The following is a 17238-nucleotide window of genomic DNA, read 5'->3' as shown; positions in this document are numbered from 1 at the left end:
GGAGAAGAAGGAGAAGAAGAAGAAGAAGAAGAAGAAGAAGAAGAGCAACATACATGCTAACTCGTCACGAAAGGGAGCGTGCTAACGAAGCAAAGGAAGTGTCAGAGAGCCAATCAGCAGGGAGAATTATAGCTGTGCCAGGCATTGACCACAAGAGGGCAGACCAGCAGCTGATTGTAGGAGACGGCCCTTTCATATCATGTGGGGTTTAGGGAAGCTGTACTGTACCTTTGCAGATCCAGAAATAGCAGAAGACAGGGTTCTGTCTGGTCGTATGAGAAGACAGAGCAGAAGACAGAGGAACTATGGTCATATGAGGAAGTCTGGAGTGGTGGAGACATGAGTCAGAGGGTTGCAGGACATGTATGACAGCTGTGAGACAGCGGTGAGCTGCAAAGGAGGAGTTCAAGGTGGAGGTGGGAGTGAATCGGGGTCAGCTCTCGGCCCCTTCATGTTCGCTATGGTTGACGGACAGATGAGGTTAGACGGGAATATCCGTGTTTGCAGATGATATTGTGATCTGTAGTGAGAGCAGGGAGCAGGTGGAGGAACATCTGGACAGGTGGAGGTATGCTCCTGGAGAGGAGAGGGAAGGTCCGCTGCAGCAAGGTGGAATACATGTGCGGAACCCAAGTGGATTGGTGAGGCTACAGGGAGTGGAGATGAAGAAGGTGGAGAAACAAGCAGGTTGGAACGGGTGGAGAAAAGTGTCAGGGGAGATAGAGGAGTATTAGAGGAAGGGTGAAGAAGACAAAGGTGAGAGCAGCCTTGTTGTCTGCTGGACAGACTCTGAGGGTGAAGTGAGGGTGGAGGCCAGGCGAGGATACCGCTGAGAGCTGCAGCTGCAAGTTCTGCGGCGTCACACTTGTTGCATAATCACACCACCCTTTCACTTCCTCCTTCGCCTGCACCTCCAAGGCAGAGGTATCTGCTGGTCAATGACACCATCTTGTGGTACAAAAACATACAAGTAGTACTCCAAAGCCCTGGATGGCTCCCACCATCTACAGAGCAGGTGGAGGAACAACACGACCGATCCTCAAACATCTCTCGACTTTGATTGGCTCCTCGGAGCTGCCCAACATGGCCGATTCTCAATCCGAAGCCGAAGCTCCGCCCCCTCAAACCCACGGCAACCCATGTGACCTGGGCGGGGCGCGGGGTGCACTTGTTCCGAAGGAGCTCGGCGCTCAGGAACTCACTCCTGCCCCCCGCTGAGACAGAGGAGCCATGGACTACCAACAGAAGCTGGCGGAGAAGCTCCTCATCCTGAACGAGCGAGGAGCCGGGGTGCTCGTTCGCATGAGCTACATCAAGAAGGTGAGGAAGGAGGCGCCGCCACCAGACGCGATACAAAGAAGGAACTTGAGGTTCTGTTTTTCCCCGAATGAAGTATTTCTGGATATTTCTCCACCCATAGTACAATATCTCACAATACCAGCAGTTTAAGAGATACTTCTGAAGTACTTTCTGGCCTGTTTCGGAACAAAGTACCCTGAAAAGCCTGGAAGTACTTCACATAATCAAGCATCTCCGCCGTTGGTGATAAAACTCAGAAAGTACTTCAAACAGAAGTAACGGCGCAAAGTGAACGAGAAAGAACCAAGCCTGAATGAAAGTTGTGTGTGTGTGTGAGAGTGAGTGAGTGTGTGTGACAGTGTGTTTGGACATCACTGTCTTCGAACTGCGTCTGTGTTTTCTCCTCCAGACAGGAAGTTCTACCAGGAAGTCAACCCCTCCTCCCCCGCCGCCGAAATCCTCCCCCCGTCGCCTCAAGTTTCACCCAGAAAATGAAAACAGATCTGTCAAGCAAAGATTGAGTTATCGTGTACTTTGTACTTTGTACTTTGTACTTCGTACTTCATCATTTTAGCTGAGATAGCCTGATAGCATTGTGCTAAAGAAAACTGCTAATGGGGAACCATTTATACTTAAGTGGCGTCTTTTAGGGAAGTACAGGTACTTGTTCTGCACAGTGCTTGCAGCACTTATAGTACTTGGGACGAGTATTTGCCGAGATATCTCACCTCATGCAGTGTGTGTGTCACATGACCACAGCCGTCACTTCCTGTTCAGCCCTCCTATGACTCAAATAATGCCCACATGCTCTGTGTTTATATAAAATTTGGCAACAACGTGCTTTTATTTTGATGTTGTGACTCTTCCCTCTTCCCCACCCTCCTGTTCTAGACCTGCGCCGATGTCAAGCAGCGTCCGTCGGTCCTCACGGACAAAGCCGTGGAGCCCGCCATCAAGTACATCAACAAAAAGTTCCCCAACGTCGACTTCAGGGGAAACAACGTAGGTGAAATGAAAACACGTATCTTTGCGTCGTGTTCAGATCGCAAAGATTTTTAGGAGATTATCCCGTTTGTTTTTTTTGTTTTTTTTTCGTGCAGCATCATTTGGCCAACATCCAGCGGCAGAAGGCGGAGGTGCTGGCGGTCACGGCCAGCTACTACGACTCCTTCCTAGATGTGGTGGAGTTCCGGGTGAGCGTCCCTCGGGAGCGATTTGTTGTTGAATAACCCTTGTTATTGTTATTATTACACTGTTATTACACATGTGTTGCTCACGTTTTTGTTTATTAAATTCTCAGGATCATGTGTATGAGTTGCTGAACACCATCGACGCCTGCCAGTGCTTCTTCGATATTGTGAGTATTGCTTGAGTCGCTTTGTACGCATTTGGCACCGCTGCTACAACAGAAGGGCCGCAAAACTGCAGCTTGTCAAAGAAAAAAAAAAAACATGCATTCCCGTCTTTTCACCGATCCCCTGAATCTCTCCTCGCAATTCATACTACACCTACCGCGTCCGCATAGCGGCGCCGCTAGCCTGGACCGACCGAGATCACGCTTATTACAAAATAATAAAACAGATCATTCATTATTCACAGACCGTCAACTTCGACTTCACCAAGAACTACCTGGACCTGATCATCACCTACACCTCGGTGATGGTGATGCTGTCCCGCATCGACGACAAGCGAGCTCTAGTGGGGATGTTCAACTGCGCCCATGAGATGATGAAGGGCAGCAGGTGAGGCAGACGCGGTACAATTGTGTTACGACAGCATTATAACAACAATGGCAACCACTCCAACGACTGCAGTGAACGTCATACGTTCGCAACGTGGCTTGTGAATGAGAGAGCGAATGGTTGTCCAGTTGAATCTGGACTCACAAACTCATCTACCGGACCTACGAACAGCGTTTCCGATCAAATTTTGAATGGCGCTCGGTGAGCCTCTGTGCACCAACACGCTAACAAACAAACTCGTGGGCTTTCCGAGTTGTGGTGTTGTTGCGTAGCGGCAATCCTGTGTGCTACTCCGCTTTGTTTACATTGTTGATTGTTGTTCTCTTGTTCTAATGCTTTGTTTGGGCTTTCCTCAGTGGGCTAGCCCTCATTAGGGTTCCCAAAAAGCTAAAAGTGCGAGTGGTGTTAAGAAGTAAAGAATCACAGTGGATTTGTAGGAGGACGTAGCTAAAGCTGAGCGCGGTGTTGGTGTCACAGATCTCGCTGAGCACAACGACACGGCCAAGTCAACCATCTGTACCATCCTGAAGAACCTCCATCCATTCATTTTCCCTCGCTTATCGGAGTCGGGTCATGGGGGCAGCAACTGGAGCAGTGAGGATCAGAGCTGCCTCTACCCCGCCACATGGTCCACCTCCTCTGGGGGGACCCCAAGGCGTTCCCAGGCCAGCCTGGAGACATAGTCTGTCCAGCATGTCCTGGGTCTTCCCCATGGTCTTCTCCCAGATGGACATGCCTGGAATACCTCCCCCGGGAAGCGTTCAGAGGGCATCCTGACCAGATGCTTGAGCCACATCATCTGACTCCTGTATGCTGAGGAGCGCCATGTGGCTCTACTCTGGCCAATGTGGACCAGGCTCTGTCACTAGTCATGCAGGGACCGAGCAGCTGAACTGCGTCCGACTCCATCTAGTCGTAATCTCTCAGCCTTGCCCACCGGCTCGAGCTCCTTCCCCACCAGAGAGGTAACATTCCATGTCTCAAGAGCCGGCTTCTGCAGCCGAGGATCGGACCACCAAGGTCCCCCGGTCCGGCCACTGCCTGGCTCACACTGCACCCGACCCCCTTGGCCCTGCCAGTGCTCGGTGAGCCCGGTGGAACAGGAACCTGTGTCGATCCTTCGAGCCCCATGGGTAAAGGCCCGGCCACCAGGTGTTCGCCATCGAGCCCCGCACCTGGCTGCAGGGGGGGCCGCAGTGACCGCTGTCCGGGCAAGGGACAAAGTTTGTTTATCATGAGGGTCCTCTGAGCCCCGCTTTGTCTGGTACCTCACCTGGAGAACAAAGATGCGCTAAAGACGGCTGATGTGGCCAAAGGTGCTGCTACGCTAACGAAGCAAAGGTCTCAAGTCTTAGAAGAGGTAGGAAAGTGAAGAGTTGGCTTGAATGAATGAAGGGCAGCTAGCTGGAGAAAGCGTTAGCGAGAAGGCTTTACTTTTGCTGATTCAGCGAAAGAAATGCCTTGTACAAGTGCTGGCAAGAAGAGAGAGAACAGCAGAAACACAGCAACAATTAAGGTTATCTAATTCTTTTCTGCCCCAAATAAACCCAAAAAAAGTATAAACCACGACGTCATTGACATTCGGCGATTGGCCGGTGGGGTGGCGTGGGAGGCGGAGCCAGCGACGGCGAAATCAGAACCTCCCTAACCAAAGGTGTTCTCCCTCCCACAGCGACCCTTCGTACCCGAGGCTCAGCCAGATGTTGGTGGAGTACGAGCACCCCTGGAAGAAGCTGGCGGAGGAGTTCGGCCCGCACACCAGGGTGAGTCTGGGCAAGGGAAGGGGTGTCGGCAGTTGACGTGTTATTACTGTGTTATAACCATGTTATAACCGTGTAATAACATGTAACGTGTCATCCCCGACCCGGCTCCAGACGGTGACCTCGGCCCTGCTGTCCCTGAGGAACATCTACCCGCGCAGGAACCTCCCGGCTGAGCAGTGGCGCGGCGCCCAGCTGCTGAGCCTATTCGCTTCCCCCGCCAACATGCTGGAACCTGCCTGCAGTGACACCGTGAGTCCCCCCCTTTAAAAAAAGTAACCTTCCCCAGCCGGAGGGTAAAGCGTGTAATCTGTGAACCCCCGCGTCATTAATCAGGATTAATCCATACTTACAGCTATGGAACATGTTTGATATTGGACTTCATATTAAATCCGTTAAGGGTTTAAAAAAAATAAATGCTTCATTTCTAACATCTCCTTCTGAACTGACCAATGGCAAGGCAGGGTACTCACATAACCCCTGTAACTAGTTGTTACATGCCTATTATATGTTTATAAGCATGTTACGACCGTGGGTTTCCGAAAACACGAACAAACCACTTAATTTTCTCCCGGGTTACATGCGTGCTGTGACGTTTGATGCCCCCCCCGGCAGATGGCCTGCGAGTTCCTGCCCATGGAGGTGATGGAGCGCTGGATCATCAGTAAGTTCATGCAATCGGGCCTGGAGATCAGAACCTGTTTGTAACAGGATAAAAAATACCTACTCTTCCCCCCCAGTCGGCTTTCTGTTGTGCCACAGCAGCCTCGGCACCAACCAGGCCTCCCAGGATCTTTGGAAAATGGCACTGCGGAGCGGCATGTACCTGTCACTGGCTAGGGACGAGCTGCTCAGCGTACACAAGGTCTCCGAGGACATGTTTGATGGCATCAAAGGGTGTGTGTGCGTTTATGTGTGTGTGATACGCACTCCAATATGGCTTATTTGAAGGTAATAGCCAGTCACTGTTTTTGGGTTTTGTTCAGCTACAGCAAGAGGATTGCGGATATCAAAGAGTGCCGGGACTTTTTCATTGCCAATAGGTGAGACGCACACACACACACACACACACACACACACACCAGACACACTGACGGCTGTTGTTGTGCACCTGGCCGGTAGTGGAGCGCTACACCGTGAGCGGAGGCACTTTCTCCGAGGAGCGATAAAGGAGCTGTTCAAGGTTCTGGAGGACGAGCCCGGGCTGCTCGGGCCGAAGGTATGCGGGAGGAGCGAGAAAACATCCTGCCTTTTTTTTTTTTTTTGTCAAATCGGTGTAAAAAGCTTTTCCTGCGCTCTTTGTCCCCTCTAGGCCCTGTTTGTCTTCATGGCCCTGTCCTTTGCCCGAGACGAGGTCCTGTGGCTGGTTAGGCACTCGGAAAACATGCCCAAAATCAAGACCCCGGAGGACTTTGTTGACAAGTAGGTTCCCGTTTGAGAGCAGGGGTGGATGTGGTGGAGCTGGTGAAGTGGGACCCCCCTCGCTTTGGAAGGTTGGCCGTTCGATCCCTGGCTCCCGCCTGCATACCGAAGCATCTTTGAGCAAGCCGCTGAACCCCCAGTTGCTCCTGATGGCGCGGTTTGCACATTGCTGACAGCTCTGTCGCCATGGGCGCGTGAAAAGGAAAAGGGCCAATAAAGTGAGCATCTGGCCTCCCTCTTCTTTTTCTTCTTCATCTTGAAGTCAGATGGCGGAGCTGCTCTTCTACATGGAGAAGCTGGAGACGCTGATGATCAAGCACCAGTGTGTGGTCCAGCGGTACCACGTCCAGTACCTGGCCCAGTTTGACGCCCTGGTTCTCAAAGACACTATCCAAGTAGGTGGCAGCGGGTTCGGGTGCCGATGTTTCGGTAGGGCCGTCCTGGTGGGTGCGGGGTTGGTGGCAGTCGTCTGATTGACATCAAGTGCAGAAAAAGTGGAGTTGGCAAAAGAGGGGGTTCAAGGGGTGTAGGCTCTTTGACAGAAACCCCTCCCATGCTCTTGCTTTTCAGAACATGCATGTGTGTCCAGAGGAGGAGTCGGTCCTGCTCAGCTCGTTCGTGTCCACCCTTTCTGCACTCTCCATTAAACAAGGTAACGTCACTGTGGCGGTGGATACCGTCCCCCCTGGGAAGGGGGAGGGAGAAAAGTATGCCAAAGTTTTGATGTCACTCTCCACAGTGGAGAACAAGGAGGAGCTGAGTCTCAGCGCAGTGAGAGTGGACTGGCTGAGGCTACAGGTACGATCCGGTAACCTCAAGCAAGCGGGGGTCAGTATATCTGTGTCTAAAGAGTTCTCCGCCCTCAGGCCTACACCAGCGTGAACAAGGCCCAGCTGTCGATGAAGGACTACCCCGACCTAGCCAAGGTGATGAGCCTGATCCAGTTCCACACGATGATGGTGGACAACATGGAGGAGTTGCTGCAGGAGACGTCAGACCTCTCCGTCCTCTGGTGCATGCCGTCACCTCCTCAAACTACAGCAACTCCACTCCCTGGGCCTAACAGCCTGCCCCTGGTTCTGCCCCACCTTCAGCTTCTTCCCTCGGGTGTTAGAGCGGATGTTCTGCCAGAGCAGCGAGGAGATGAACATGAAGCGGTACCTCATGGCCTTCCCGGCTGTCTGCTCCAGCTTCGGCTACTGTAGGCATCCTATGTGTCCAGAGGAGGTCAGTGTTGAGTCACCCGATGGAGCCACGCCGGGGTTACGAAACTTTCACATCAGGATTCAATGAGGGACTCGTTTATGTCACCCTTGTTGCTGTTCTAACACTTGTTCGGTCTCTTCTTCAAGAAAGATTCGGAACGCTAAGCGGCCCTGAAAAAGGGAACCGCAGTACTCAGAGTTCTTCTTCTTCTTCTTCTTCTTCTTCTTCTTTCGGCTTTTCCCGTCAGGGGTCGCCACAGCGAGTCAACTTTCTCCATCTAACCCTATTCTCTGTATCTTCCTCTCTCACACCAACTACCTTCATATCCTCTCTCACTACATCCATAAATCCTCTCTTTGGTCTTCCTCGAGACCTCTTGCCTGGCAGCTCCGATTCCAGCATCCGTCTACCAATATATTCACTATCTCTTCTCTGTACATGACCGAACCATCTCAGTCTGGCTTCTCTGACCTTCTCTCCAAAACATCGAACATGTGCCCCTATCCCTCTGATAGACTCATTCCTGATCCTCTCCATCCTGGTCACTCCCAAAGAGAACCTCAACATCTTCATCTCTGCAACCTCCAGTTCTGCCTGCTGTCTTTTGGTCATTGTAACAGTTTCTAGTCCATACATCACCGCTGGTCTCACCACTGTCTTGTACACCTTTCCTTTTATTCTGGCTGTACTCAGAGTACACACAGTACAAACTGCCTTGTTCTGCAAGTCGCCCGCCTTGAGCATGCTCATATCTGCAGCACTTGTGTGGTGGCATAGGAGGAGGGGATGGAGAAACGGAGTCTGCGCCTGTGCGTGACCTTCCTGGAGGAGATTGCCAAGCAGACCAGTGCCATCGTGTTGGAGATTTGCGCGGAGCAGTGGAATCTCAGTGAGCAGGTCTGAGTGGTCAAACGCCAACCAGCCTATTCGCACGCCGCGCTGTACGCGGTACTGCCAAGTCGTTGGGTGCCTGAACTTCTTCTGTCCGCCCGCCCCCTAGCTGCTGCCGAGGCACTGCGCTGAGAGGATCAGCGCGGCTCGTCACAGGAAACTGAAAAAGCCGGTGCAGAAGAAAGGGGAAGTCGAGAGAGAGAAGCCGGGGGCGGAGAGCATGAGGAAGGACCGGAGTGTCGTCAGCAGGTCAGACCCTCCTCCTCCTCCTCCTCCATCCACTCCACTTTCACTCCATCTTTAGCCGTTACAAAGAGGGGATTGGGAGTTTGCAGACGTGCAGCAGGTGTTTAGGGTCAAAAGACTGTCAACTTTGTCCCCATTTGTAACAGTTAGTTCCCGTGGCGGCCTAGACATCCGCTGTCCGCCGCCATAGCCAGGACCTTATTTGTACGGGGAGGTGGGAGAACGTTCAAACTGACACTCACCATTAAAATATTTGTCCTGATGACTTGCATCCTCCCTTTCTCTCCCTCCCACCTCCTCTCTCCAACCAGCCTGGACAAGATGCATCTGATACTGACCGAGCTGTGCTCCTCCTACAACCACTGCGTAGACATCAACGTCTTCGAACACATCGTGGTGCCCACCGAGTTCCTGCTCTCGCACCTGGAGAAGCGACTCTCTGGGTATGCAAGGCGGGGTTTGGGGTTATTGGGAAGATGTGATTTGAAAGTGATGAACGAGTCAAAACCAAACGGACCACCTGGGCCTAAATACGCAGGAGACACCAGGATATGAATTAAAGATGAACTATTACTCAGAGCCTAAGAGGTTCTCCACAGGGGCAGATTGGTTTGAGCTTCCACCGGACAGCGAGAAGCTCCCTGGTCGGATTGTCGGGTCCATGTTCTCCCTGTATCTCCATGGGTGCACTCAGGGTTACCCGGTTTCCCGCGCCAGTCAAAACTTGCAGGACTTTCATCGGACATACAACTATGGTCCGTAGTTGTATGTCTCCAGGGTGGACCCCCTGCCTCTGTGCAGGACAAGCGGTGTAGATATTGAATGAAGGTACTCTAAGACCCCCAGGAGGTCTTTGCTAGCAGACTTTGGTGGGCGGGAGGGGTTGCGTTGCAGATAGGAAAGAGTTGATTCAGTTACCTTTTTTTTTTTTTTTGGATACGATCACGAGAACCCGGGTTTGGAGGGATCTGATGAAGAAGAGCTCAGTCCGAGAAACCAGTAGCCGAACGGCACCTCTACCTCTTCTGAGTAGAAACATCTAGAGCAGCATGTCCAGCAACAGAACTCTCCAAGCAACAAAATCCCCAAAATTCAAACCTTTGAAGGACAGAGATCTTTAATGTTGACTTGTAACTAAAAAAGCTCCTCTGTTTGTCCTTGTCTGGTTTGGTTTTGCCCAGAAACGCTTCTGGAACGTTGTGTTTCGGGTATTTCAGGGTCGTAGTTCACGTAAACCAACCATCTGGTGGTCGCTCCGCATATTTCCCTCAAGATCTCCCTAGAAAGCCGCTCAAGTGTGCGAGAAGCCCGGTTCCACATCAGGCTCTTGAGCGTCCACTTAGCTGTCAGAGGCGCTATCCTTCTTGTCTACGGCCTGCTCTGCGCCGTTTCACCCCTAACTGGTATTTAGATTAGAGCCTGGTACCGGGGCAACCCGGCGTTCCTGTCGGTTTGCTCTGCTTAGTCTCTCCATTGTAACCCGTCGCCGTCTCCACGATCACCTTCACGTTCACCGCCGTGGATTCCCCTGGACGTTAATTAAAACACGGTCCATCCGGGCGTAGCGGCAGGAAGGAAGGGAAACAAACAATGGATAAAGCGGCGGATTGATTCCCGAGGCGGGGAATGTGCCGGGCCTTAATGGCCACGGCGATGCCGCCACGGCTCGTTTCACCCATTCCACTGCAACATCTGTCCAACCTCAGCGCGCTCCCACCCGGCGATAAGTGACGCGGGCCAAACATGTTTCCCCAGGATCATCGTGAGAATGGCCAATTACAACCAGACCACCCAGGAGATAGCCTGCCCCCTGGACCTCCTGGCGGGGATACGGGCCTACACGGACGGCCTGCACAGCCTCTCCGGATATATCAACGTGGACGTGGCCCGGCTCGTGAAGACCGTCCTGCTGCAGCAGACCCAGCCGCTGGACTCCTACGGAGGGCAAACGCTCACCAACCTTTACACCACCTGGTGTGTGTTACGCACCGTTACCCGTCCCTGTGCACACACTCATTTCTGGAGGTACATGACGCTAAGGGACGCTGGTGTTTCTTCTCCCCTGCAGGTACCTGGAGGGTCTCCTGCGTCAGGCCAGCAACTCACTGATTGCCCACTCCCCCACCATGCACTGTTTCGTCAACCAAACCACCGAGCACGAGCCCAATTTCAGGGCGGAGGAGTTCTCCGACATTTCAGGTCCATAGTCTACGATGCAGCGAGACTACCATGAGGCGCCACTCTCGGTCGGGGAGTGTCATCACCAAATTCTAACTCCTGAAAAAACGATTTAAACAAGTGGACACGACCGGGGTGGCTGGAGAACTTCAGCTTTGAAAGGAAAGGGTAGAATATTGCAGAGACCTCCAAAAGGTTCTGCATGGATAATAGCATCATCTTGCTCCTCTCTGATTTCAGCATTTTCAGCGGTAGCATACATTTGACAGAATCACACCAGGCTGTGGTGAAATGGCCGCCGGCTCTCAGGCTCAGGGTACTCGCCCATTCGATGCGAGCGCACTGACCCTCGCCGCCCGGGAGGAGGTCCAGCTGCTCGCTGTAGCGCTGTGCAGTTTGACTTCTCACCGCCTGTCACGCCGTTTACTCTGAGTCTGCCTGGTTCATGTAAGCTTCAGTCGTACTTGTCAGCCTCCTCCCCCCCCTTTGTTTCCGCCCCTTCCTCTTCGCCACTCCAGCTATCAAATGCTGTCCTCCCGTTTCCACCGCCTCGCAGGAGCAAGTGACCCCTTGGTTACTTGTATGCTCGCTTCACTATATACATCACATGCGCACACACACCTGCCCGCCCCCCCTTTTCATGAGATGCACTCCGCAACTTGCCGCACTTCAGTAGATACCCACGCGGAGCGTCACGCTCGCCGGCTAATTTTAGCTGGTACAGAGCTTCCTGCCGGGGCGACTCACTCGCCTCTCCATTAACCACCTCCGCTTTTAAACAGGCGCTTCCGTCCACATTCAGGAAAGGATGATGGGCTGTCTGCTGGCTGTCGCAGACACGCACACACACACACACACACACTGCAAAGAAGCCAATTTGTTGATGTAAACTAGTGTAGCCCCACCTCTAAAAGCCACAAAAGACATCTAACCGGGTCATGTGACCTTCTGAACAGAGCTGCGGGCCCTCGCCGAACTCCTCGGCCCGTACGGCCTGAAGTTCCTGGACGAGAACCTCATGTGGCACGTCACCTCTCAAGTTCGGGAGCTAAAGGTAAGCGTACCTGTCAATCAAAGGAGGCCTGTCAATCAACTCTCTCCCGGGCGTTACCTCGGGGTGAAAGCTATGAAATCAAAGATGGGGGAGGGTTCCTCCCCCCGCCCCCACCACTGTCAATCTGAGCTTCAGGTGATGGTTGATGAAGTCCTTCTGAAGTTCACCCCTCCCCCCTCCCCGTGTCAGAAACTGGTGGTGGAGAACATGGACGTCCTGGTTCAGATGAGGAACAATTTTAACAAGCCGGAGGAGATGGTCAACCTCAGGAGGCAGCTGACAGGTGAGAGGCGGGAGGTGGAGGAGGGCGGGTGATGGAGAAGATGAACGGGGGAATTAAAAGAGGGGTGAGTCAAAGGGGAAGCGAGTTAGCCTTCGTCTCGGCACCCGTTCAACAACCCTCAGAATTTAAGGGAACGCTCCTAGTGTGTTTGGTTAGCTTAGCGCAGCTAGCGGCGCCAGGAGTGTGCCCGAAGCGTCCTGAAGCGACCGATTAGCAATCTCACCTCAGAGAAAGAAGGTTGCCGGTCTGATTCCCCGCACAGGGTTGCATCTTGTCCTCCCCCTGCATGGAGTCCTTCCGGGTTCTCCGTCTTGAACGTAGTGTCCGCCACACGGCTCCATGACTGACCGGTGACGAGGCCCGGGGTTAAACCCCGCCCCTATCCCCGGTGACCGCTGCGATTGGCTCCGCCTCAGGGTCTGAAGGAAAACAGGGAAAGTTCACATCAGTACTGGAAATGTAACCGACGGTTGCTCCCCATGGTCCGGTTAGCATCTTGCTAACGTCTCAGTGTTTGAGGCGGCAAGATGTGAAAGCACGACAGAACTGAAGACCTTTCGCCGTTCATTCATTCATCAAACAGGAGCCTGTAAATGATTCTTGCGCCCGTTGAGCTCAGCCTAGCTGTGTCCAGAGGTTTGAACCCAACTTGTATGTCTGACGTTCATGTAGGTGGTGAGAACGTGCTGAAGAGGGTGACCATCATCGGCGTGATCCTGTCCTTCAGATCCATGGCGCTCGGCTGCTTGAAAGACGTAATGTCCCAAGACAGGAATGACTAAAAATAAGATTAATTAATCTGAGATTAATTATAGTTAAAATAGTTTGCCGAGGTGAGAATAATTGAACAGAAATTAGTTACGCTGTCATTTAAAGTGAGATTTTTTTTTTTTTTTTGGTTATAATAACTTGAAGTGAGATTGAAGAAATTAGATCAAATGATTAAAACTGAGATCAAACTGAAATGACTTCAAATGCCTGACAATAAGATTAGTAAAACTGAGTTTAACTAAAGTTGAAATTAGTTACGTTGAGATGAGTTAAAAATCGATTCAACGGAGATCAGTTGAATTTAAACTAGTTACACTGTGATGTTTAAAATAAGATTAATTTAGACTGAGATTGAGGTGAAATTAATTCAAATGACTAAAAGAATTAAACTGAGTTTAATTAAGGTGAAATTAGTCACGCTGAGATAAATTAAAGAGTTAAACTGAGATTAGTTGAACGAAAATTTGTTACACCGAGTACTTTAAACTGAGATTAGTTAAAGTGAGTAAAACTGGCATTAGTTGAACTGAGATGATGCTGTGTGTTGGCACTAATGTGTTTTCTAAAAATAAAGCTGAAATTAGCTATGCTGATATTACTTGCACTGAGATTAATAAAATAAGATTATTTAAACCGAGGCTAGCGACGCTGATATTAGTTCAAACAAGTTAAACTGAGACTACTTAACCTGAGATCAATCATGCTGAGGTTAGTTTCACCAAAACTGGTTACGTTGATGTTAGTTAAAATAAGATTAGCTCAACCGAGATTAGCAAACTCTGAGATTAGTTAAAATGAATTATACTCATATGAGTTAAACAGATTAGCCAATCTGAGATTACTGGTGTCTTAATCTCATGAGAACATCCCTTCCAGGTCCTGGACAAGCACTGCTCTTACATCATGGGCCCCATCAGGTGCATGAGGGACTCCATCTCCATGGAAACCGAAATCAAGGTAAACCTCGGGGGTTGACGCGTACGACCATCTGACCGGACCGTACCATCACAGTCTATCAAGGGGGGGGCGGAGGACTTTTGAATGATAAATGATGAGGACATTAAATGAATTAGAATGAGATGGAGGGGGGGGGGCATTTGTTTTTTTTAATAATACAAATAAATAATAAAATGTGAAATAATTCCTTCACCCCCCCCAAAACCTGAAGGTCAACAAAAGGTCATTCCTGGCTGTTATTGATTCTTCTTACTGTCCAAGTCAACGCCCGAAGCCGGGACGTACCACCTCCAAGCACTCTGTAGAAAAGAGTCCATTTGCTTATATAATAGGAAAGTTGTTGGGGGGGTAGTTGGGTGGGAGGTTATAAATCAATATTTCATCCCAGCCTGAGAGGAATTTGAGATCCAGGAGGGAAAAAAAGAAACCTTCCCTTCCTCTCGTTGCCGACCAAATTGAATTCCTTATCTCCCCCCGGAGCGGTCCATGTGAATATGACCCCCCCTCAGCAACCCCCTCCACCCAAGCTACCCCTTCCCACCCCCTCCAACCCCTCCAGCCAGGCGCTCTCCTACGTCTGGTCCCTGACAGCCGCGCCACAGTCCCCGGCCAGGATAACCCTAAAGACGTCAGCAGCCTCCATGACGAGGGTTGAAGGCGGAGTGGGTTCTGCTGAACAGTCAGCAGAAAAGAAAAGAAAGAAAAAAAAAAATCAGCTGGAAACATTTTTGCACCCCCCCCCCAACGATCCAGAGCATCCACACGATGTTATTACACTGTTATTACACATGTGTACTGCTAATTACATGTTTATTACAGTAGTTTTAGAGTGTTTTGTGCCCCCCCGCCCCACCTTATAGGTAACGCTGGGTGTCTTTGAGCTGGCCTCCAGCGCCGGACTGCCCTGTGACATCAACCCCGCCCTGGTTGCCGCCATCGGCAACTTGCAGACAGGTAAGGCTAACGCCATTAGCCGTTAGCTTTTAGCTGTAAGCGTTCTCCTGCGTGTTCTAATATTTTTTTGGGGGTGGTTGGGGTGTAAAACCTATCCAGACAACACGTCCATCGACGAAGAGTACAAGCTGTCCTGCCTGCTGCTCGTCTTCATCGCCGTGTCCCTGCCGGGCCTGGCCGCCGACGCCAACTCCTCCTACAGCCGCGAGCACGGAGGTGCACGTTCGCCGGTTTCGTCCGACTTCGCAAAGGCGGTTCTACCCCCGAACTCTCCCCCCGGAGTGAAGGTGTAGGACGCCGCTGATACCGTTTACCGAATAAAAACGTAAAAGATCTGGACTCCGCCCTCTTCCCGCCCCCATAGCCCGTCGTACTTTCCATTCTGAAGTGAAGGACGGCGGCTAACGAGAAACACATTTCTGTTAAGAAGGTTTTTTTTTTTCGTGTTTACAGATAGCTCCGGCCCGGCGGCCCCGCTGACCCGGGCCGTTTGGCTCCGGGCCGCCGCCGCCACGTGAACGACGGCGAATGGCCGAGATTTCGATCAAAGCGCCTGTGATTATTTTACTTCGCCTCTTTTTCCACTGGCCTCTTCCAGAGGAGACTCCGGGTTCCGTGACGGTCCACTAACCCGGTTGCCGCCCCTCCCCACCCCCGCCTTACCACCTCCAACCCGCCATCTTGGCTCTGGAGTTGAAATGTTCTTATCTTCTCAGGCCACAACAACAACATCCACTGCTTGGCCACGGCCATCAACCAGCTCGCCGCCGCCATGTTCACCGTTCAGGGCAAGAACATCGAGCAGCACCTCAAGGAGTTCCTGCTGGTGAGCTATGGTGGCGGTGGCGGGGGGGGGGTAGAGGTGGTCCACGTGACCTTCAGGTGGAAATGTCCTGCCGTGACTTTCTTTCTCCAGCTGGCCTCCTCCACGCTGCTCCAGCTGGGGCAGAACACCGACAAGTTAGAGAGCAGGAACCGGGAGTCCGTCTACCTGCTCCTGCACAAGGTAAGCTCCGCCCACGGAGCCACCTGCCAATCAACCGCTATACATCGATATATACCGTATATATTTATGGTTTTAGATCGTGGAGGAGTCTCCGTTCTTGAGTCAGCACATGCTGGAGAGCTGCTTCCCCTACGCCCTGCTGAGGAACGCCTACAGGGATGTGCACCGCTCGCAGGTCGTCACGTTGGGCTGAGGTCATCTCCATCGCCATCTCCATCCAAGAGCTTCCACCTCAGAAACGTGCACGTTCTTCTTCTTCTTCTTCTTCTTCTGCAGGGGATGAGCTCCAGAACGTTCAATGCAAATGGAGCGGATACGAAATGACCTGAAATAAACTTCATTCTTCTTCCGAAGTTGCTCTTATTTCCTGAGAGGAGATCAAACTGAGTGTGTGTGTGTGTGTGTGTGTGTGTGTGTGTGTGTGTGTGTGTTAAACTCTGGACCTGAAAAATCTCTGATTGTGCTGATGACGCAAATTCTCTCCTGGTGACCCCCAAGGATTGCAAGCGCACACACACACACACACACACACACACACCGAAAGCGGAGTGAGGCTCCAGATGCATCGGCAAACGTAAACAAAGATGTCGGCTCGTGTTAACAAACAGGTCGCCGGATTCGGAGGACACTTCGCAGAGTCGCCACAGCGTCTGCCGCCCGTGCACGAGAGGTCGCGCCCCCCCCGGTGTCCTCACCACCGGTTTGGACGACACCACCGCACCCCTAACCGGTCACATGACTCGGCCGTTCGAGGCTGTTACTAATGTTCTTGTTTTGCTCGCCCTCCCGGTGTCGGATGACTTACATCACCGACCCCGGCATCGCGTCTACAACTCGGCCAGCTGGAGGCCTTTCAGGTGACGAGCGCTCGGCGGCGGGTGGGCGGCCGGACCCCCGCGGCCCGGTCTGCGATGGGGTTGCGTTCATCTTTGCAGATGGTGATGAAGAGCAGCCTTGCTAACAGAGTTAGCAAACAGAGAGAGAGGCTATAACTGCAAGGACGGGTCGAGGACAGCATGGAGATACCAGTCTCAACAGGCACTCCCAGGCTGGCTAACACACTTCCGCCAAGAGGACCCGACGACAAAAACGGCTAAGAGAATCTGCGACAAGGAACAAACTAGCTGCTAGCAGGATGCTAACCACTAGCTGGGATACGCCCGTCGCGCTCCTCGTTGATTCTCACTGTTCTGTTTCTGCTTTAATTCCTATTTACTTCTGAGAATTAGGACAGAGGTGAAAGAGATGTTAGCCAAGTGTGAACAAGACGCCGTGTGTCGGACAGAAACTCTTTATATGTTACAGCAAGATTGTGAGACCTCCCCGTCTTGGAGAGCAAAGAGGCGATGAAGGGCACTGACCTTCTTGGATACGGAACAGTCGTCAGCATATAAAGGTAATTTCCAATGCTATCCTGAGCAGGGAACGGCTGTCAGACGGTAAATGAAGTATTTATTTTGGGTCGGAGA

At 51.8% G+C, this 17238-nt stretch overlaps 1 protein-coding gene across 1 annotated transcript; it reads left to right on the top strand.

The window, feature by feature from the left end:
* The first annotated feature begins 1179 nt into the window (after positions 1 to 1179).
* On the top strand, positions 1180 to 16122 carry nckap1l (NCK associated protein 1 like). Its single transcript, XM_086149680.1, has 31 exons — positions 1180 to 1320; positions 2191 to 2301; positions 2400 to 2492; positions 2600 to 2656; positions 2899 to 3041; positions 4714 to 4804; positions 4916 to 5053; positions 5417 to 5465; positions 5542 to 5698; positions 5788 to 5844; positions 5924 to 6020; positions 6114 to 6223; positions 6486 to 6618; positions 6794 to 6875; positions 6963 to 7021; positions 7090 to 7235; positions 7318 to 7450; positions 8207 to 8326; positions 8430 to 8569; positions 8878 to 9009; positions 10322 to 10540; positions 10635 to 10765; positions 11701 to 11798; positions 11988 to 12081; positions 12754 to 12836; positions 13729 to 13809; positions 14670 to 14763; positions 14863 to 14979; positions 15480 to 15589; positions 15680 to 15769; positions 15846 to 16122. Exons 1-31 carry the CDS (start codon positions 1231 to 1233, stop codon positions 15960 to 15962), a joined length of 3372 nt encoding a protein of 1123 aa, XP_086005806.1. The 5' UTR covers positions 1180 to 1230; the 3' UTR covers positions 15963 to 16122.
* Positions 16123 to 17238: the final 1116 nt, after the last annotated feature.

Source organism: Fistularia commersonii, chromosome 7, assembly GCF_037954325.1.
Source record: "Fistularia commersonii isolate RoL2024-O1a breed Wild chromosome 7, RoL_Fcom_v1.0, whole genome shotgun sequence".
In the NCBI taxonomy this organism is placed as follows: Eukaryota; Metazoa; Chordata; class Actinopteri; order Syngnathiformes; family Fistulariidae; genus Fistularia; species Fistularia commersonii.
The sequence above is the reverse complement of the archived record's forward strand: the minus strand, read 5'-3'. Positions and strand labels throughout refer to the sequence as shown.

Excerpts from the sequence above, each read along its gene's own strand:
- nckap1l (XM_086149680.1), top strand. The coding sequence starts at position 1,231 with ATGGACTACCAACAGAAGCTGGCGGAGAAGCTCCTCATCCTGAACGAG. Across the intron at positions 6,619-6,793 it reads TTCTCAAAGACACTATCCAA|AACATGCATGTGTGTCCAGA; the intron begins GTAGGTGGCAGC and ends CTTGCTTTTCAG. Across the intron at positions 8,570-8,877 it reads GACCGGAGTGTCGTCAGCAG|CCTGGACAAGATGCATCTGA; the intron begins GTCAGACCCTCC and ends CTCTCCAACCAG.